Source organism: Mixophyes fleayi, chromosome 4 (genome assembly GCF_038048845.1).
Source record: "Mixophyes fleayi isolate aMixFle1 chromosome 4, aMixFle1.hap1, whole genome shotgun sequence".
Lineage (NCBI taxonomy): Eukaryota > Metazoa > Chordata > Amphibia > Anura > Limnodynastidae > Mixophyes > Mixophyes fleayi.
In genome coordinates, this window is record NC_134405.1 from 4,347,654 (window position 1) to 4,370,732 (window position 23,079).

General features: G+C 41.2%; 1 protein-coding gene across 2 annotated transcripts; it reads right to left on the bottom strand.

The window, feature by feature from the left end:
- Window positions 1-1,044: 1,044 nt before the first annotated feature.
- Window positions 1,045-21,859, bottom strand: LOC142150964 (beta-1,3-galactosyltransferase 5-like). 2 transcript variants are annotated; one of them, XM_075206172.1, is made up of 4 exons: window positions 21,352-21,859; window positions 8,803-8,942; window positions 4,137-4,731; window positions 1,045-1,816 (listed from the first exon to the last, which is right to left on the bottom strand). In XM_075206172.1, exons 2-4 carry the CDS (start codon window positions 8,851-8,853, stop codon window positions 1,185-1,187), a joined length of 1,278 nt encoding a protein of 425 aa, XP_075062273.1. In that variant the 5' UTR covers window positions 8,854-8,942; window positions 21,352-21,859; the 3' UTR covers window positions 1,045-1,184. The 2 variants fall into 2 exon arrangements, with proteins under 2 accessions (XP_075062273.1, XP_075062272.1); XM_075206171.1 differs by lacking the exon at window positions 21,352-21,859 and having other exon boundaries at window positions 8,803-11,400.
- Between the last annotated feature and the right edge of the window lie 1,220 nt (window positions 21,860-23,079).

Consider the following 23,079-nt stretch of genomic DNA (forward strand, 5'->3'; position numbering starts at 1 on the left):
CCCTGCTCCTTCCACTATATAACTCTCAGTCTTTGGCTTCCTTCTGCCTCCATTCCCCTCCTCACATAATGTCACTGCCCCTGTCACATGCAGCACTGTCCTCAATAATGAATGGACAGGTCACTGTCTCCACCAAGATCAGCACACCCGTCTCCTAAAATACTCTGTGCTTCTGTATTCATTCTTATGATCCTGTTCTATCTCTGCCCACTTCACAATAGGGAATACACAGACATGCTGGATTTGAAGAAAGATTATGAAAATGTAATATGACCCAACTGTAACACACCTATAAACAGTGTGTTACATTGTTTTACTATCCAGCCATGGAAAATGGTTGTGGAATAATTGCTGTCTATTCATATATCACATGTATTACATATGTGTCTGAGCTGCCCTTCTTCTGAGGATTCCAATGGACACAATATGAGGAAGAGAGCTCTGTCCAGTATTGGTGTCTCCCTCTGGTGTTGTAGTATAGTATTACACACTCCAGAATGTTACCACAGTTTGTAATGTAACAGGTAGAGATTTATTTCTATCAATAAATATTAACATAGACCTGTATTTTATTATAGCATGTTTCTCATAGGAAAATAACTATATACTTATTAATATATACATATATATATATTTGTTGAATAAATAGATAAATTACACACCCAATACATATTTGATAAAAGTGCATTTCCTTCATGAGGGAGTCTATTACAGTGACATAGTCAGAATGTAGTCAGTGCAGGGTGACACAGACAGAAGGGAGCTATGAGTCTGTCCCTCCCCCTGCAGGGTGACACAGTGACACATACAGAAAGGAGCTATGAGTCTGTCCCTTTCCCTGCAGGGTGACACAGACAGAAGGGAGCTATGAGTCTGTCCCTCCCCCTGCAGGGTGACACAGTGACACATACAGAAAAGAGCTATGAGTCTGTCCCTCCTCCTGCAGGGTGTCACAGTGATATATGTGTCTGCTCCTCCACCTGTAAGATGGCATAGTGATATAAGATTCTGTCTCTCCCCCTGCAGGGTGTCACAGTGATATGTGTCTGCCCCTCCCCCTGCAGGGTGTCATAGTGATATATGAGTCTGCACCTCCCCCTGCATGGTTTCACAGTGATATAAGTATGTCCCTCCCCCTCCAGGGTGATATAGATATATGAGTCTGTCCCTCCCCCTGTAAGGTGTCACAGTGATATATGAGTCTGTCCTTCCATTGCAGCGTGACACAGTGATATAAGAGTTTGGTGGTACAAATAGGATGCAGCTAACATGCACAATATTGCTGTGATAGAGAGGTAGGTATAGACCCTTAATTCTATGCTGGATATTTCCCCTGTGTCATCATTCTTTTCCGTCTGCTCTAGTTCTAGGGGACAGGGCTTAAGATGGGGCAGAGCCTCCCACACTTCAAGCATTCGCTGTGGTTCCAATCCATGGACAACCAGAACATCCAAATAGTGACAGAAATTGTCTTTCTTCAGTCCAAAGGAACGGAACCGCGGCTCATGGTGAAACGAAACCTTGGCGGCCAGGGCCAGGAATCCAAAGAAGACGTCATCGAGAGGGAAGATTGGAATGATCGACGCTGCCCAGTGGAGAGATGGCACTAACTCCGCCGGAAGGAGAAAGCCCCCACCGGAGACAAATGGGGGGTAGTATCTGTGAGGATAGATAGAGATAGGGACAGCGTATTTCCCCCAGCGGTCAGGGGGCGGGTGGATTTGCAGCTGGCCGTGGATCTGTAGTCGATGTTCCGGAGGAGATGAGGAAATGTATGAAGCCAGTGCATGAGGATTAACAAACTCGTCGTCATCACCTGTACAAAGAAAGAACAGGGAACTCCCATCAATGTGGATACAATGCCGGAAAACACCATTAACCTGAATGCAATGCAGTAAAACACCATTAAACTGAAGACAATGCAGGAAACCATCATTAACCTGAATGCAATGCAGTAAAACACCATTAACCTGAAGACAATGCAGGAAAACGTCTGTAACCTGAAGACAATGCAGGGAAACGTCATTAACCTGAAGGCAATGCAGGTAAACGTCAGTAACCTGAAGGCAGTGCAAGAAAACATCATTAACCTGAAGGCAATGCAGGAAAATGTCATTAACCTGAAGACAATGCAGGGAAACGTCAGTAACCTGAAGACAATGCAGAGAAACGTCATTAACCTGAAGGCAATGCAGGAAAACGTCAGTAACCTGAAGGCAGTGCAGGAAAACATCATTAACCTGAAGACAATGCAGGAAAACGTCAGTAACCTGAAGGCAATGCAGGGAAACATCATTAACCTGAAGACAATGCAGGGAAATGTCATTAACCTGAAGGCAATGCAGGAAAACGTCATTAACCTGAAGGCAATGCAGGAAAACGTCATTAACCTGAAGGCAATGCAGGAATACACCATTAACCTGAAGGCAATGCAGGGAAACTTCATTAACCTGAAGGCAGTGCAGGAAAACGTCAGTAACCTGAAGACAGTGCAGGAAAACGTCAGTAACCTGAAGGCAATGCAGGAAAACTTCATTAACCTGTAGGGCAATGCAGGAAAACGTCATTAACCTGAAGGCAGTGCAGGAAAACGTCAGTAACCTGAAGACAATGCAGGAATACACCATTAACCTGAAGGCAATGCAGGGAAACTTCATTAACCTGAAGGCAGTGCAGGAAAACGTCAGTAACCTGAAGACAGTGCAGGAAAACGTCAGTAACCTGAAGGCAATGCAGGGAAACTTCATTAACCTGAAGGCAATGCAGGAATACACCATTAACCTGAAGGCAGTGCAGGAATACACAAGACTTCACTATGAATGAACATTCTCTAATCAAGTAACACCAAGATAGGCATTCGTACAGTACGTGTTTGTTACCTTTACTTTTCAGCTGACAGAAGGGCTTATTTATTTAAATAGGTAATATCTTGGTTATTAAAATCACATTCACTGCATTTTCCAAAAACATACAGGTAAATTAATAATAAATCAATAAAAGTCAATAAGAGTAGAATCATGTCTCCATACTGTAAATACAAACCCCAGGTCATTTTTAGATAATAACTTTCATGGTGGAACAAGACTGATCATTCAAAACTCTAATCACAACCTCTATGTAATAAAACTCGCTGTGTAATTGGGGGCTTTAAGCCCGATAAAACGTGTGATTAGAGTCCCACAAAAGCCAGTATTGAATATATGGAATTGCTTGTGAATAGATATAGCCTTCAGAGTTCTTATGCCAACCAATTAATTAGGCTAAGGTTATGTTACAATGTAAAAATTGCTCTTTTCAAGCTATGCCATATGAAAAAAACTGAAAAATACAAGAAAACCCAGATTAAGAGATTTTATACCTGTTTGCAGCAGTGTAATTATATGTATTAACCATTCTTCCTTGGTTTGTTTCTTCAGGCTGCAAATAATGATTTATTATTCTGCACAGTGTCATGTGACAACCATGGCAACCACAGTCACATGGCAAGTGCCCCAAGGGCCAGACCCCTATTGATTGTCTTAGGCTGACCATGATGTTTCGATCACCATGTATTGATTACAGCTGTGTTCCAGAGTCCCATAGGACCAATGATGTTATAGTAACTGATGAGGCTACAATGTCTGTGATTATTAATACCTTATACATTACTCTAATTAAAATAATATTATTATTACTTTTTAGAATTAAAAAAGTAACTTCCAAGTGCAGAATATTTGAAGACAAGCCCTTTCGCCAGTACTAAGAGCTAGTTTCTCCAGAAGAAGCCACTAATTGCTGGCTAAATCAGCCCCTGAGTTCTACACCTAGAACTATCTTTTAGGGATTGACTGCTCCTTGTGGGCCAGTGCTGTGTGCTTGCCAGCCAGACCCTGAACATTGCATATGTAATTGTAAATGTCATAGATTTCTTTGGACCTTGTTTCTTTCTGCAAAACTAATTAAGCTAGCATGTCGAAGCCAAGTCCTAATAGTTTAACTGTTAACCGGGGATTCAACCGCTGATATAGACAGTGGAGATGGCAACGAACTTTGCTGCTAATATCAAATTTGTCTGAAGTACGTGGTATGACGTGATAGATCATATAGAACATTCATGTATCACTCTCTCATGTCAAAGTGACACTGTGACAACTCACCTTTGAATATATATTTGGCCTCCGGACACCGGTAATGTACCCACTCCAGAAAACACCGCTCTTTAAGAGACAAGTTGTGGTGACTCTCCAGGAAGTCCCACAAAAGGGTATCCTCAAACAAAGAAGCCTCTGCTATCAGCCTCTCCATCTGCCTCCGGAATCCTGAATTTGCAATTAAAAAGATAGGCTTTAGACTGTACCCCTCAATGGTTCTCTCTTTAGCCCAAGTCCTTCGAAGGACATCTCTTCGGTCAGTAGCTGCAGGGTGGGATTTCACAGCCATTAGAACCAAGGGCTCTCGTGTGCGGCAATATCCTAATAACCCTATAACAGCTCGACATCGGTAGTTCTGGAGAGCAGGGTATAACTGAGAATATTCAGCTAAGTTCAGATAGAAGCTAAAGTTCGAGTCATAAAGAGTTGCAGATCGGCGGAGTGATGGAGGTGAACTGAGGTTGGCTGGGAAAGGATGTTGGAGGTCTGGAAGTTCAAGGAGAGGCTCATTTTCCAACACAGTCCAGGTGAGGAGGTAGAGATTGCCGAAAAGTAGGAACGAGAGGAAGATAAGGACGGTACGTCGTCGTCTTATCATGTGCTGCAAAAGAGAGATACAGTCCTGTAAGTACAAATTGTGAGATCTAAAATCGTTGCTAATAACCATTGAGCTCTAATGTCATAACTTCAGTGTTCATTATTTATATATATGCATACCATCCATATAATACACACACATATATGTATCCCATTCTAGTATGGTCTATAAACTACATTGTGCAAATCAAATATCATTTGAATAGAAGAGCTCTGCTTTTCCTAAGCTTTATCTGTTGAGTAAAGGTCTGGCCACCTGAATGTCACTGACTCTCCTGTTCTATACAATGGCTGTGGGATCAGCAGTGATGTAAGCAAGCCATATCACATTTGGGTGCCACAGATGGCTGAAGGGCTGGCTACCTGGACCTGCAAACGAGGTCCAGAAGAGGGACATCCTGACTCACTCCCATCTTTGACCTCATTATCTAGAGGAAAATGAGACCTAACTGAGCAGATCATAGGACAACCTCCAGGGATTAAATGTGAGACTTTGAGCGCTGATTCTAAAGGGGGGAATGGTTGTGAAGAGCGGTTTTTAGCTCACAGTCTTGACATTTATTATTGGCTAACCTGTCTTTATAACTAGAGACATCCTACTATCTTCAAGTATCTTTGAAGCATCCATGACCCTACGGAGTCCTGTAAAGGTGCCCATGCCAGGTGGTGTCAAGAGCTGCAGCCAAATCAATGTTCTGGAATTATTTTTTTTATATAATATAATATATACTGTATATATTTTTAATATAAGCATTTTTTGAAGTTTGAGGAACCCCCTTGAGAACGCTTGAACTAAAGTAGATGGAGTGCAGTCTGTCTACATTGGCTATTCTGAAGTAATGATCAGGGCTGTGATCTACATGCTCTGGGGGTACGAAGGTCACACTTCCATGTTGTGACAGTTATCAAGTAACTTAATACCCAGGAAGATGGGGTTGTGCTTTCTACTCTCCGTAATGCATATATGAACAGTTCCCTGAAGTACAAGTAGGTGGTGGTAAAGCGTCTCTGTGATGTTAATGAGTCCTAGTGAATTGTTAGGCTTCCGTCACTATGTGTGCATGACATGTACACTTTAATAAGCCAAAAGTATAACCTGGAACTTACCATGGAATTTACATAAAAACCCCTCAAACAGTAAAACAGAAAGGGCTAACTATCCTGAGGTACATTATTACACTGTTGGATAACGTATAACATTTATATTATAGGTGCTTATAACTTTCTCAATAGCCGCACTAGGTAGATTATTGGTGAATGCCAAGGACTCGATGACCAGTTTCGCTTTCAAATTAGCAATAACATAGTTATAGAATTTATCAAGTAAATAAATTGCATTGTCCTGAATAGGTACTAACTCATAAAAAAATAATGTGCATATTACATATTATTATATCATCATCATCATCATCATCATTTATTTATATAGCGCCAACATATTCCGTAGCGCTTTACAATTGGGGACAAACGTAATAAACTAATAAACAAACTGGGTAAAACAGACAAAGAGGTGAGAAGGCCCTGCTCGCAAGCTTACAATCTATGGGACAATGGGAGATTGACACATGAGGTTAAGTATACATTTTGCATCTTGGCCCAGCCAGACTGCAAAGGTAGGGTGACTCATAAGCAAATGATCCTGTCACACAACAATGTTATTCCGGGGGTAGTTGTCTTGTGTGAAATTGTGTAACAGGCTAAAGGTAGTGAGGTTAAGATGGTGGTTGAGGAATATTATAAGCTTGTCTGAATAGGTAGGTTTTCAGAGAACGCTTGAAAGTTTGTAGAACAGAGGAGAGTCTTATTGTGCGAGGGAGAGAGTTCCATAGAGTGGGTGCAGCCCGAAAAAAGTCCTGTAACCGGGAATGGGAGGATGTAATGAGGGTGGATGAGAGACGCAGATCTTTTGCAGAACGGAGTTTCCGAGTTGGGAGATATTTTGAGACAAGAGAGGAGATGTATGTTGGTGCAGCTTTGTTGATGGCCTTGTAGGTTAGTAAAAGTATTTTATATTGGATTCGGTAGAAGACAGGCAGCCAGTGTAGAGACATACAGAGTGATTCAACAGAGGAATAGCTATTTGCAAGGAAAATCAGTCTTGCCGAAGCATGTAAAATAGATTTTAGGGGTTTGAGTCTGTTTTTGGGAAGACCAGTAAGAAGGGAATTGCAATAGTCAATGCGGGAGATGATTAGTGCATGAATTAAGGTTTTAGCAGTGTCTTGTGTGAGATATGTGCGGATTCTGGAAATGTTCTTTAGATGTATGTAACATGATTTAGATATAGAGTCAATGTGGGGAACAAAGGATAGGCGTGAATCAAGGATTACACCTAGGCAGCGAGCTTGTGGGGTGGGATTTATGGTCATGTTATCAACAGAGATAGAAATGTCAGGTATGCTCTTGTTGGCGGGTGGGAATATTATTAACTCTGTTTTAGAAAGATTAAGTTTGAGTTGACGAGAGGCCATCCAAGATGAAATGGCAGAAAGACAGTCAGTTACACGGGACAACACAGATGTCGAGATATCAGGAGAGGATAGATAGATTTGGGTATCATCCGCATAGAGATGATACTGAAAGCCAAAGGAACTTATTAGATTTCCAAGAGAAGCGGTATAGATAGAGAACAGCAGAGGACCTAGCACCGAGCCTTGTGGTACTCCAACTGATAGGGGAAGCGGAGCAGAGGTGGCTCCAGAGAAATTAACAGTGAAAGAGCGATTAGAGAGGTAAGATGAGAACCAGGATAGAACTGTGTCTTGAAGACCTAGGGATTGCAGTGTTTGTATGAGAAGAGAGTGGTCAACGGTGTCAAATGCAGCCGAGAGATCAAGGAGAATTAGGAGAGAGTAATGGCGTTCAGTCTTAGCAGTGATCAGATCATTAACAACCTTGGTCAGCGCAGTCTCTGTGGAGTGTTGAGAACGAAAGCCAGACTGAAGAGGATCCAACAGGTTGTTTGCGGAAAGAAAGCGTGTGAGGCGATTGTAGGCAAGTCTCTCTAGAAGCTTGGAGGGGCAAGGGAGCTGAGAGATGGGACGGTAATTTGAGAGAGAGTTTGGGTCGGAGTTTTGTTTTTTTAGAATAGGAGTAATCACTGCATGCTTGTATAGTGATGGAAAGATGCCAGTAGAGAGTATAATATGTAATATGCATATTATATTCCTAGTGAGTTCAATACATTGTATAAGTGATGGCCTTCGCTAAGGCCATATTCAGAATATCGATGGCAGGAGATAATCCCTGTTTTCATAAACAGATGGCCCTGGTGAACTACTTAATGGGGCATGAGCAATTTGTCCTCATGTGCAGAAACTCTAAGGAAACATTCAGCAGGATTTGGGTCAGGTAGTCCAGATCAAGGTACACCCTACACTCGTATCTACAATCTTTTTCTTGTTTCTGCCTTGGGCGTACTGAGCATGCCTGGAGAAAAGCAATCTACCTCTGAGTTTATTGAGAAGGTAGTCTGACCCTACCTTTTGAATACTCAACCATTCGACCTTTATCTCTACATAGTACGAGAAAAGCTCTCTATTCTCAAGGTTGCGACATAACTGTTCCACTTGAGGTTTTTTTTCTGTAGAAGTTTTTGAGAACTGCAACACCTCAAAACATTCCTCCCACATTACTTTCCTCTCACACCCATCCCCCATCAAGGGTGAGCCATAGAGAGCACAAAGTAGGATTCTTTCCATCTGTCCAATGGAACATCCATAACGTTGTTAAAGTTTCCCATGCAGAACATCGGGGTATCTGGTGATAATGTAATAAGGCACCCTTATTAAGTATGTCATTGTTGAATGCAGCAGATATATAAATTGCCGACAATATGAGAGGAGAGGAATGAACCTGTGCACGGGTAAATATATATCGCCCGCATGGGTCCATTTCGTTCTGTTCAGTAACAAAGCTGAATTGTTTTTTATAACCATCCCACACAGGGCCTCTTGAAAGATAAAAAGTTACTACCCACGAAATGCGTTTCAACCAGGCATGCTAAGTCGGGATTATATTTTCTTAACTGACCAAGATCAAGAGATCTTTTAATTGTGACATTCAGAACCCTTACCTTCCATGTAAGCAGATAAAGTCCTCTTGCATCGAACCTAATCGTAGCCATTACACAGTACCCGAAGAATAGTAGACATCAGGAGTTGGAACCATATAAGCACTCCTCTTATCGCCTAAGGGCCTCCCAGGAACCCAGTTCTGTACAGATAGACACAGTGTAAATCAGTATAAACAAATCCAGTACTACCATATTAGTGCATATTTAAACCAAATGTTAAGTAATGTATACAATAGTACCTCTTCCTATCCCCAATCCCACCCTGTATACCCATACCCAACTAAGTAGCTCAAAATACAACCTTACTTCAACCCTCTAGATCAATAGAACAAGTACCTAGGCCAAGCAATTGTCACCCTTTAGTACAGGCAACTTAAGAAGAGAGCGGTTGGGGGAGTGGGGGTGAAGAGTGAAAAGTGGAATGGTTGGCTATTAAGTAGAGGCCCAATAACAGGGAACTTTGCTGTGATGTTTGAATGCCACAGAAGTATAGTATTGTTTTTTTGCCCAAGTATGAATTGTAAACTTAATAACTAACTCCACATTTCTAGTGGAGTGGAAAATATAATGGAGAGAGGATAATGACGATGTAAATCGATGTAGGGTCAGATTACTGAGGAGTGGACACATTGTCCAGCTTGAGCTCTTGCTTGAGGTCGAGTCTGTAACCATTATGTTCCACCACATGCGGTCTAGCCAGTAAGAGCTTTGACCATGAATCTTCTTTTACTTGAACAAACTGTGACTGACATCCTGAAGTCTAGAGGCACTGCTACATTATGGATTTTGTATTTTAATGACTCCTCTTGTCTGGCTACTTTAAGGACCTCGTCACAATGTTTAGGGTGATGAATTTTGCAATCAAAGTTTGTGGTGGATCACCTGGCTGTGGTTGTGCAGGTTGTGCAGAAACGTAGGACATATTTTCCACTGTGAATTGTGAAGTAAAGGCCTCTGCAGAGTTCCAGTGCCAGCCAACAACCCAAGAAGGAGTCGGATTAAAAGCCTTCGGCTCTCTGACAGTCCCACAAGTATTATATTGTTTTCTGCCTTCCCTCTAGTTCTGATAATTTTTGTTACCAAAAAACTTTCACAGGGGATATTAACATGTTCTACAGATGACATCCGATATTCAGCCTCACTCTATATCACATTTTTTGAAGATTTTGGCAAATTACAGATAGATCCGACTGTACTTCTCCTATTATGTCGGTTGCTAGTTTTTCTGAGGCCAATAGAACGTGTTGAAGGGAAAGTATACTACCTGCTGGGTAGAAGGCTGTTGTGATGGTACTAGTGTGTCTCTAGGTTTGTTAGTGGAGGATCGGGCATATCTCTCACTTTTGCCCATGTTTGACAGGATATAATATCTGAGGCTTATTATGGGAGCACCCTTTATCTAAAGCCCACCACTATGTTTCAGGCACTTTCAACCCAAGCCCAGATCATAGATTTATTGCTTCCTCTGAGAATAGTGTGATTAATTGCAAAGCAGTTCCACTGTAGGTGGAACACGGACGATGTGCCCTCTATCCACTGCCCACTGTCCACTGCTATAACTTACACAGGATGACCTTAAACAGCTGCTCATATGCTGAGCAGTGATCCAACCCATGCCTTCCAAATATTAATAATAAAGTCCCTGCAAGGTGCACAGAGTCCAAACACCAAGGGCTTGAGGAGTCCAAAAGTCACAATGTGGTCAGTTATTGCCACCGCTTAGCAGTAGTGGTATTTTTCTTCACCAGACAAGCTGTCCAGCTTATATGTTATTATAATGGGCTCTCTGTTGCAGATAAGTTAATGTTACTTCAGCCAGTCTCAAATGCTCTCTCTGCACTTCTGTTCTCCTCCTATACTCTGTCTCTTTATTGGTCCTGTCTTGACATGAGCAAACTGCGCACAATTTAACGAAATCAGATTTCACAGTGGAAGAGGCCATTTTGCAGAGGTGTGAAGGTGACACAGACTTTCAGGTCTGCATTTGGCCATTCCACAGAACTGTATTTGTAGATTCGCATTTCGTTGGATCTATAGTCTGAATAGAGCTAGCACAGCGAAGGTCATTTATTTCTGCTGTGCGGTGTCGTTGGGGTAGGACTGGGGGCAATTGCAGAAAGAGACGAATATTTTGCGAAACAGTTTTAATAATTTTAATAATTCTTTTCCACTCTTTTCACTTTATTAATTTTCTTCATACTGGCTTGGAAAGGACGCAATGATGTAACTAATGCTTGTTATGTGTATGTTTGTTTCATACATGTCTTAATAATAATTATTATTTGTTTATATAACTCCTCTCTACCAATATCATCATCATCAGATTATTTAAATAGCGCCAGCAGATTCCATAGCGCTTTACAATTGGGAACAAACAGTAATAAAACAATAATGGGTGATACATGCAGCTTATAAACTTACAATCAATGGGACAATGGGAGTTTGATACACAAGGGCATGTGCTACATCATATTGCACATTGGTGTAGCTAGAATGCAATGGTTAAAAGTATTGAGTGGGCTGTGTGATCAGTCACACAGTAATGTTGGTCAGAGCGTTGTTGTCTTGTGTTAGCTGTGTAGAGGGTGGTAATAGGGTAACCTAGGGAGTTTAAGATGATGGTTGAGGAATATCATAAGCTTGTCTGAAGAGGTGGGTTTTCAGAGAACGCTTGAAGGTTTGAAGACTAGAGGAAAGTCTTGTTGGGCAAGAGAGGGAATTCCACAAAGTGGGTGTAGCTCGAAAAAAGTCCTGTAACCGAGAATGGGAGGAAGTGATGAGAGTGGAGGAGAGACCGCAGATCTTGTGCAGAATGGAGGTGTTGAGTTGGGAGATATTTTGAGACAAGTGAGGAGATGTATGTCGGTGCAATTTTGTTGTTGGCCTTGTATGTTAGTAAAAGAATCTTATATTGGATTCGTTGAAAAACAGACAACCAGTGTAGAGACTGACAGAGTGGCTCAGCAGACGTAAAATGATTTGCAAGGAAAATCAATCTAGCAGCTAAGTGCAAAATAGATTGTAGGGGCTTTAGTCTGATTTTGGGAAGACTAGTAAGGAGGGAATTACAATAGTGGATGCTGGAGATGAGAAGTGCATGAATTTTTTGCAGTGTCTTGTGTGAGATCTGTACATATTCAGAAAATGTTTTTTAGATGTATGCAGCATGATGTAAATATAGAGTTGATGTGGGGAACAAAGGATAGTTGTGAGTTAAGGATTACACCTAGGCAGCGAGCCTACGGGGTGGGGTTTATGGTCATTTTGTCAGCAGTAATAGAAATGTCAGGCAGGAAACTTCCATTGGTGTATAGGAATATTATTAGTTCTGTTGAAAGATTGAATTTAAGTTGGCAAGTGGACATCCAAGATGAAATGGCAGAAAGACAGTCAGTAACGCGAGACATAGATGGTGAAAGATCAGGACAGGATAGATTTGTGTATCATCCACATAGATATGATACTGAAATCCAAAGGAGCTTATTAGTTTTCCTTGAGAAGTGGTGTAGATAGAGAATAGCAGAGGACCTAGTACTGAGCCTTGTGGTCTCCATCTGATAAAGGAAGCAGAGTGGAGGTTGTTTCAGAGAAATTAACACTGAAAGAGCGATTAGATAGGTAGGATGAGAACCAGGAGAGGACAGTGTCTTGAAGACCTAGGGATTGTAGTGTCTGTATGAGGAGAGAGTGGTCAATGGTGTTGAATGCAGCACAGAGATCCAGGAAAATTATAAGAGAGTAATCATCTCTATTTTTAGGTGTGATCAGATCATTGACAACCTTGGTCAGCGCAGTCTCTGTGGAGTGTTGAGAGCGAAAGCCTGATTGAAGAGGATCCAATAGGTTGTTTGCAGAAAGGAAGTGTGTGAGGCGAGTGTAGGAAACTTTCTTGAGAAGTTTAGAGGGGCATGGGAGCTGAGAGATGAGCGGTAATTTGAGAGAGAAATTGGGTCAGAATAGGAGTAATCACTGCATGCTGGAATAGTAATGGAAAGATACCAGTAGAGAGAGATAGCTTACAGATTTTAGTTAGAGGTGGAATGAGCACACAAGACAAGGACCTACTAAGTTGTAAGGGTATGGGATCAAGAGGACAAGAGGTAGAGTAGAAAGATAAGAAGAGAGTAGAAACCTTCTTCATTTGTGGGATCAAATGAAGAAAGGGTGTTAGAAGTTGCTGGGAAGGAATTTAGCTGATTGTTAGTTGAGGTAGATCTTATCAATCTTATCCTTGAAATAGGAAGCAAGATCCTGGGCACTGATCGTCGGATACGTCGGCAATTGAAGCACCATCCGAAAGTTCAGCCTTGATGGAGGAGCTTGGGGTAGCAGAAAATGGAAAGTGCCATGATCTGCCACGAAACCTGAACCAGACAGTTCAAGAAAATACACATCCTAAGTGGTTGGAGTGTAGACAAAGGAGAGCTGCACAAGTGCCAATACAGAACCGGTTCCTGGCATCGTTCATTGGCGAGACCTCGGGTGAAGCGGTTACGCCTCCCAATGAGGACTCAGACTGGGCAGGATTGTCTAACTTGTTTCCACTAAGAGATTTTGGCCGAGACCAACTTGGAGATGTTGCCTTAGCTAATGTCTATAAGAATGAAGTTGAGATTAATGGGGTAGAGAAGGCTAACAAGCCTGCAGAAGGTATTGCCTATTATATGGTAAAGAAAGATCTGTTGTATAGAGTTGCTAATGTACAGGGTAGAACTGTGGAGCAATTGTTAGTGCCACAAATCCATACACAACTTGTTCTCAAAGCTGCACATACACATCTGTGTGGGGGACACTTGGGGGAAGATAAAACACGGGAGCAGATATTACTCAGGTTCTATTGGTCGGGAGTGTACGAGGCAATAAAAAGGTTTTGCTGGGCGTGTCCAGTATGTCAGAGAACATGTCCGAAGCCAGACTACCGGGCCCCACTAGTTCCCATCCCTGTGGTGCAGACCCGGTTTGAGCGCATTGGTATGGATTTGGTAGGCTCTTTAGAGAAGTCGGCCCGCGGCCATCAGTGTGTATTGGTCATAGTGGACAATGCCACCAGGTATCCCAAGGCTATACCTTTGTGCAATATAAAGTCTAGTACAATAGCAAAATAACTCCTTCTGTATTGTACCAGGTTGGTATCCCCAAAGAAATCTTGACTGATCAGGGTACTCCATTTATGTCCTGTCTAATGAAAGAGCTATGTTGGTTGTTAAGAGTAGAAGCGTTACACACATCAGTATATCACCCGCAGACTGACGGCTTAGTGGAACATTTTACGAGGACACTCAAACACCTGGTGAGAAAGGCAGTGGCGCAGGAAAAACGGGACTGGGATGTGTTATTACCCTATTTAATGTTTGCAGTGAGAGAGGTACCTCAAGCATCTACAGGGTTCAACCCCTTTGAATTATTGTATGGCAGGCAGCCAAGGGGCATCTTGGATATTCTCAAGGAGGGCTGGGAGCAACAGAGTCCTAAAGAAACAAATGTAATCTAATTTGTGTCCCAATTCTATCACAGATTGGGGAAGATCACCCCGTTGGTACATCAACATATGCATGAGGCACAGGCGAGACAGAAAAAGTAACTATGATAAGTCAGCTGTAATTAGGGCTTTCCAACTAGGTGACAGAGTTCTTGTCCTGGTACCCACACAAGAAAGTAAGCTCTTCACCCATTGGCAGGGGCCATATGAGGTGATTGAGGCTGTGGGGCCTGTTAACTATAAAGTCAGGCAGGAAGGCAGAAGAAAACCCATTCAGACATATCATGTCTACTTACTGAAACCATGGCATGATGGGCAGGAGCCACAAGCCACGTTGGTAAATGCAGTGATGCAGGACACAAAGGTTCCCATAGGGGGCGATCTGTCGCCAGTGCAGAGACAGACAGAGAAAATGGTTCAAAGAACCTTGATGTGTTTTCCGAAGTACCTGTACGTACCACACTAATAGTTACACCTCCAGGGATGGTGGTGAGAGTAAGACCATTCCGCAGTGCTGAAGCTAGACGCATAGCTGTGAAACAGGAGATTAAAAAATGTTGGACCTCAATGTCTTCGAGGAATCCAATAGCAACTGGAATAGCCCTATTGTATTAGTGGCCAAGCCAAACAGCCTTTTCAACCCGAGATGGGTTATTCCAGTACAAAGTTCTGCCTTTCGGGCTACATGGGGCTCACGCCACCTTCCAAAGAGCCATGAATCATCTCTTAAAACCAAACCACGAGTATGCGGCTGCATACTTAGATGATATAGTCATCCGCTACCAGGACTGGGAGACACATCTACCCAAAGTAGAGGCAGTATTAGCATCACTCAGGAAGCCGGGTCTAACCGCCAAACCAGAGAAATGCGCATTGGCCATGCGTGAGGCCAAATACTTGGGGTATGTTGTGGGAGAGGGTCAGGTCAAACCCCAAGTTGACAAAGTAAAGGCTATCAGAGATTGGCCCAAGCCTGTGCGGAAGACCCAGCTGAGAACCTTCCTGAGTCTAGTTGGGTACTATCACCGGTTTATGGCTAATTTTGCCATTAGGGCTGCTCCTCTTACAGAGCTCCTAAAAAAAGCTTGTCTAGACAAGTTGGTCTGGTTGGAAGCAGCGGAGGCTGTCATACGTGGAACCCAGCATCTCCGGCTTCCCAGCTAAAACCAGTTATCCTGACCACCTGGACTTGCAGTTACTCTACAGTTCCTGGTATCCAGCAAGCCTGCTTCCGAGCTAACCTGAAAATCCCGGTAGCGTGTACCTGCAGCTTCTAACCTTCCCAGGTATCCAGCATTCCTGCCTCACAGCTACCTGGAGATCCTGGTAACTTGTACCTGCACTACTCTACCTCCTAAAATGACCTAGCGAATAATCGTAGCCTCTAACTGAATGAACCTCCAGATTATAGTTCTGGTTTTATTTGATATTTGATATCTGGGTCTTATTTATTAGTAGATGATTATATAAGATGCACTTTAATCTTGTTAATAACTGTGAATAGTTCTTGTTTGTGATATACTGTACACAAGTTAAGGATTAAATCACAAGCTGGTTTTGCTTGGCCTTTGATGATCATGTGAAACTGTTTAATTGTTGGGAATATGTAAGTAATGTACTCTGTAACATGTAATTAGAAGCTGTCTCATCTGCAGGCTACACACTTTTATATATGTATACACATAGGAAGGGGACAGGACACATATACAGACAGGAAGGGGACAGGACACGTATACAGACAGGAAGGGGACAGAACACATATACAGACAGGAAGGGGACACGACAAGTATACAGACAGAAAGGGGACAGGACACATATACAGACAGGAAGGGGACAGAACAAGTATACAGACAGGAAGGGGACAGGATACTTATACAGACAGGAAGGGGACATGACATGTATACAGACAGGAAGGGGACAGAACACGTATACAGACAGGAAGGGAACAGGACATGTATACAGACAGGAAGGGAACAGGACATGTATACAGACAGGAAGGGGACAGGACACGTATACAGACAGGAAGAGGACAGGACACCTATACAGACAGGAAGGGGTCACGACACGTATACAGACAGGAAGGGGACAGGACACGTATACAGACAGGAAGAGGACAGGACACCTATACAGACAGGAAGGGGACAGGACACGTATAGAGATAGGAAGGGGACAGGGCACGTATACAGACAGGAAGAGGACAGGACACCTCTACAGACAGGAAGGGGACACAACACGTATACAGACAGGAAGGGGACAGGACACGTATACAGACAGGAAGGGGACAGGACACGTATACAGACAGGAAGGGGACAGGACAAATATACAGATAGGAAGGGGACAGGACACATATACAGACAGGAAGCTAGATAGATAGATCGATAGAGACATATTAGATAGATAGATAGATATATGAGATAGATGAGATAGATCGCTAGATAGATTTTCCAATCTTTCATCTATGCTCAGGCTTCTAACCACAAACACCTTTTTAACACATTTAAATCTCTTCTCAATCCTCCCATCCCAACCCCTCCGACGACTACCATCAGTGCTCAGGATCTTGCTTGCTACTTCAAGGACATGATTGATAAGATCAGACTAGAAATGGTATCCTCTTCCTCGACCAGCAATCAGCTCAATTCCATCCTACTACCCTCTGACACCCTCTCTTCATTTGATCCCAAAAATGAAGATGAAGTATCTACTCTCTTCTTATCTTCCTAGTCTACCTCCTGTCCTCTTGATCCTATTCCCTTGCAAATTGGTAGATCCCTGTCTCCTGTGTTCATTTTACCTCTAACTAACTGTAATCTCTCGCTCTCTACTGCCATCTTTCCATCACTCTTCAAGCATGCAGTGATTACTCCTATTCTGAAAAAAACAAGATTCTGACCCAAACTCTCTCAAATTACCGTCCCATCTCTAAGCTGCTGTGCCCCTCTAAGCTTCTAGAGACTTGCCTACACTCACCTCACACGCTTCCTTTCGGCAAACAACCTGTTGGATCCTCTTCAGTCTGGCTTTGGTTCTCAACACTCCACAGAGACTGCATTGACTAAGGTTGTCAATGATATGATCACTACTAAAACTAAACGTCATTACTCTCTCCTAATTCTCCTGGATCTCTCGACTGTATTTGACACCCTTGACCACTCTCTTCTCATACAAACACTGCAATCCCTAGGTCTTCAAGACACTGTCCTATCCTGGTTCTCATGCTACCTTTCTAATCACTCTTTCACTGTTAATTTCTCTGGGGCCACCTTTGCTCCGCTTCCTTTATCAGTTGAAGTACCGCAAGGCTCAGTCCTAGGTCCTCTGCTATTCTCTACAACACTTCTCTTGGAAATCTAATAAGCTCCTTTGGATTTCAGTATCATATCTATGCGGATGATACCCAAATCTATCTATCCTCTCCTGATCTCTCGACATCTGTGTTGTCCCGTGTAACTGACTGTCTTTCTGACATTTCATCTTGGATGTCCTCTCGCCAACTCAAACTTAATCTTTCTAAAACAGAGTTAATAATATTTCCACCCACCAACAAGAGCATACCTGACATTTCTATCTCTGTTGATAACATGACCTTAAACCCCACCTCTCAAGCCCGCTGCCTAGGTGTGATCTTTGACTCAGAACTATCCTTTGTTTCTCACATAGACTCTATATCTAAATCATGTTACATACATCTAAAGAACATTTGCAGAATACGCACATATCTTACACAAGACACTGCAAAAACCTTAATTCATGCACTTATCATCTCCCGCATTGACTATTGCAATTCCCTCCTTACTGGTCTTCCCCAAAACAGACTCAAACCCCTACAATCTATTTTGCATGCTGCGGTAAGACTGATTTTCCTTGCAAATCTTTATTTTTCTGCTGAATCACTCTGTCAGTCTCTACACTGGTTGCCTGTTTTCTACCGAATCCAATCTAAAATACTTTTACTAACCTACAAGGCAATCAACAAAGCTGCACCAACATAAATCTCCTCTCTTGTCTCAAAATATCTCCCAACTCGGCAACTCCGTTCTACACAAGATCTGCATCTCTCATCCACCCTCATTACATCCTCCCATTCCCGGTTACAGGACTTTTTTCGGGCTGCACCCACTCTATGGAATTCACTCCCGGGCACAATAAGACTTTCCTCTGGTCTGCAAACTTTCAAGCGTTCTCTGAAAACCCACCTCTTCAGACAAGCTTATAATATTCCTCAACCACCCTCTTACCCTCACTAGATTACCCTATTACCACCCGTTACACAATTTCACACAAGACAACTACCCCCTGACCAACATTGTTGTGTGTCGGGATCATATAGCTTACGAATCACTTTTACCTTTGCAGTCTGGCTGGACCGAAATGCAAAATGTATCAAACTCCCATTGTCCCATAGACTGTAAGCTTGCGAGCAGCCTTCTCACCTCTTTGTCTGTTTTACCCAGTTTTTTTCTTACTGTATTTGTCCCCAATTGTAAAGAGCTACGGAATATATTAGAGCTATATAAATAAATGATGATGATAGATAGATAGATAGATAGATATGAGAGAGAGAGAAATAGATAGATAGATAGAAGATATTTAGATAGATTAATAGGGAGATAGATAGAGAGATATGCGATAGATAGATAGATAGATAGATATGCGCTATATAGATAGATAGCTTGATATGAGAGAAAGAGATATATAGATAGATAAATATGAAAGAGAGATATGTATAGATAGATAGGACATATAAAGATAGAAAGATAGATATGAGAGAGAGAAATAGATAGAAGATAGATTGATTGATAGATAGATAGATAGATATGAGCTATATAGAGAGATATGAGATAGATAGATAGATAGATTGATATGAGAGAGATAAATAGATATGAAAGAGAGAGAGATGTATAGATATGAGCTATATAAATATATATGAGATATATATGACCTATATAGGAAGATATGAGATTGATAGACATATAGTTGATAGATATGAGAGAAAGAGATATATATCGATAGATAGATCACCATCATCATCATTTATTTATATAGCGCCACTAATTCCGCAGCGCTGTACAGAGAACTCACTCACATCAGTCCCTGCCCCATTGGAGCTTACAGTCTAAATTCCCTAACACACACACACAGTTAATTTGTTAGCAGCCAATTAACCTACCAGTATGTTTTTGGAGTGTGGGAGGAAACCGGAGCACCCGGAGGAAACCCACGCAAACACAGGGAGAACATACAAACTCCTCACAGATAAGGCCATGGTTTGGAATTGAACTTGTGCCCCCAGTGCTGTAAGGCAGAAGTGCTAACCACTGAGCCACCGTGCTACCATAGATATATATGAGCTATATAGATAGATAGATAGATAAATATGAGTATATGGATAGATAGATAGATAGATTGATATGAGAGAAATATATAGATAAATAGATAGGAGATAGATAGATAGATTGATATGAGAGAAATATATATATATATATATATATATATATATATATATATATATATATAGATAGGAGATGTATAGATAGATAGATTGATAGGGTGATAGATAGCTAGACAGATAAATAGAAGATGTATAGATAGATTGATAGGGTGATAGAAAAATAGATAGATAGATATGAGCTAGATAGATAGATTGATATGAGAGAAAGAGATATAGATAGATAGATATGAGAGAGAGATATATCGATAGATAGATAGATAGATAGATATGAGCTATATAGATAGATAGATAGATTGATATGAGAGAAAGAGATAGATAGATAGATATGAGAGAGAGAGATATATATCGATAACTTGATAGATAGATCGATAGATAGATATGAGCTATATAGATAGATAGATATGAGAGAGAGATATATATCGATTGATAGATAGATAGATAGATAGATAGATAGATAGATAGATAGATAGATATGAGCTAGATAGATAGGAGATATAGATAGATAGATAGAGATGAGCTAGATAGATAGGAGATATAGATAGATAGACAGGAGATAGATAGATAGATTTGAGCTATATAGATACATATTAGATAAATAGATAGATAGGAGATATATAGATAGATAGATTGATATGAGAGAGAGAGAAAGATAGATAGGAGATATAGATAGATAGATAGGAGATAGATAGATATGAGATATATATATATATATATATATATATATATATATATATATAGATAGATTTGAGCTATATAGATACATATTAGATAAATAGATAGATAGGAGATATATAGATAGATAGATTGATATGAGAGAGAGAGAAAGATAGATAGGAGATATAGATAGATAGATAGGAGATAGATAGATATGAGATATATATATATATATATATATATATATATATAGATAGATAGATTTGAGCTATATAGATACATTTTAGATAGATAGATAGACAGATAGAGTTTTGCAAATGAAAGGACGGAGAATACATCAAAATTTTGGGCAAAATTGAAATAAATTTCAAATATATGTTACAAGATTTTTTTCTGTTCATAACACACAGTGATCTACATGACTCCTTACTGCAAAATGTATGAAAGTCCGTTTTCCTAATACAGAATTTATAATGTGTTCTTTTGTGTGATATTCAAAAGGTGTCAGTTACCAAAGGAAAAAACTCACATGGAGTCGCATTTCTTCGAATCCTTTTGAATGGAGCAAGGTCTTCAAGACAGACAAACCACACACACGTCCGCATTACCTGATTTACAGCTGATCGCAAAGCAGCCACAGAAATAGACACATATCTTTATTATAGCTACAGTTTTAAATATAATGGACAGATGCATCCAGAAAACAGATCAATCCTCATTATCAATGAGTAAACTTACACCAGGCCTATTGCATACAGATAACCTTTTTCTGATACTGGTGGAACACTAACTAGGAAACGGAGGTTCTACATTCTGAGGGATAAATGTATCAAGCTGAGAGTTTTCCGGCGGGTTTGAAAAGTGGAGATGTTGCCTATAGCAACCAATCAGATTCTTGCTGGTAAACTCTCAGCTTGATACATTTATCCCCTGGTTGTAATATAGGAAATATGGTGTCACTTACGTATACGCATCCACCTTCTTCTCACACAGGGACTGTGCTGTCCGAGAACTCTCCTGCAATGATAGACATGTCACGGAGGTGATAAAGACATACCTCTCATCTGTGGGGACGGCTGGCGTGATGTCTCACAGCAGAAAATAGAACTTCAAAACCATTTAAAGCTGGATTATCTATAAATGAGCTCTCTGATGAATGATGTGTTCCAAAAAACATTATAATTAAATTCTATTATTCATCTATAAATGCCTCTAATTCAGAGGGTGTGTGACAGTGACACAGAGTAAGACTGGCTGGAGTGACATAAAGCCAGATCTGCCCTTTATACAGGAGAATGAGACAAGACTGACGTATACACGGTGACTGGAGGGAGCTCAGGGGTCTGGCTACACGGAGGGACGAGCGACGCGTTCCCCGTCATTTCCTCCATATTCACCTTCAGACAGACACTTTGCCCGGATGAGACCACTGAGTTATCTCTGCATCGCAGTTAGTGTCTTTGTGAGCACTCTGAGCTCATCGAGAGGAACTGATTTCCCCCCATATAGTAAATCTACCGCTATATTTTTATGTATAAAAATTTAATTTTTTAAAGTTTATATTTGTTGCTGAATCACTTATAATTAACTTATTGCATAAATATATTTAAATTATTAGTGCGATTCGCCAATGTCTATAATTGCAAATGTACTTATCTTTCTATATTGGTATGTGTTTTGTATGGAAATGTACTGACAGATGTCATGTTTGTGTTTTGAAATTGTCTCCAGACAGGTAATCTCATGTTAATTAAGAGGTATATTTACTAAACTGCAGGTTTGAAACAGTGTAGATGTTGCCTATAGCAACCTATCACATTCTAGTTGTCGTTTTGCACAATGTGCTAAATAAATGACAACAAGAATCTGATTGGTTGCTATAGGCAACATCAAAACTTTTTCAAATCCACCGTTTAGTGAATCTAGCCCCAAGTCTTTTTATATAAAGTGACCAACACATCTGTTGAGCCTAAAAGAACAGGAGTGGTAATTAGACTTGCTGGTAAACTTCCTATGTGTGTAGGACTGAGGATGTAAGTGATCACAGATTAATGTGAATTTTGCAAGTTAAATTGCATTAAAACCAAGATTAGAGGAAAGCTGATGTCCTGAAGGTAAACATTTAATATAAAACCTCAAACGTTGTGGTGCCGCTTGCAGCAATGTAAAAAGGTGTTAACCCCCTCCAGGCTGAGTTATGTGCAGGCTGCATGAAGCACCAGGATTGGTTAGAGGGGTATCTGTGTAAATCTGTATAAAAAGCTGACTGTTTGACCATGTAATGTATCATTACTCCATCTGTAACTTTCTGGATCTCACTAGTACCTCAAACTAGTGCATGTAACTGTCCTTCTCAGGACTTCCTGAGCTAATAAAACATCACTGCTTAAGGCACCTTATTTGACGTCTACCTACCTGCTGTAATTCCTGTGACCTGCAGTTTAGACCAATTTAATACATTATCTGACTGTTCTGAGGTTTGAACCCAGTATCCATTACCAACGCTCTGCCCGCTACCTTGCAGCTCTGGTCAGTGTGATAGGCCAGGGGGAACCATCCACAGTAACCCTGATCTGAAGGCAGAGGTCAGGGGTACCAGCCCAGGTGTACTACCAAAGGGTTATTATACTAGCAGCAAGAGTTACCCAGAAGGACGCAGTTCTGGAAGCCACAAAGGAGTCCAGTGGTGGCA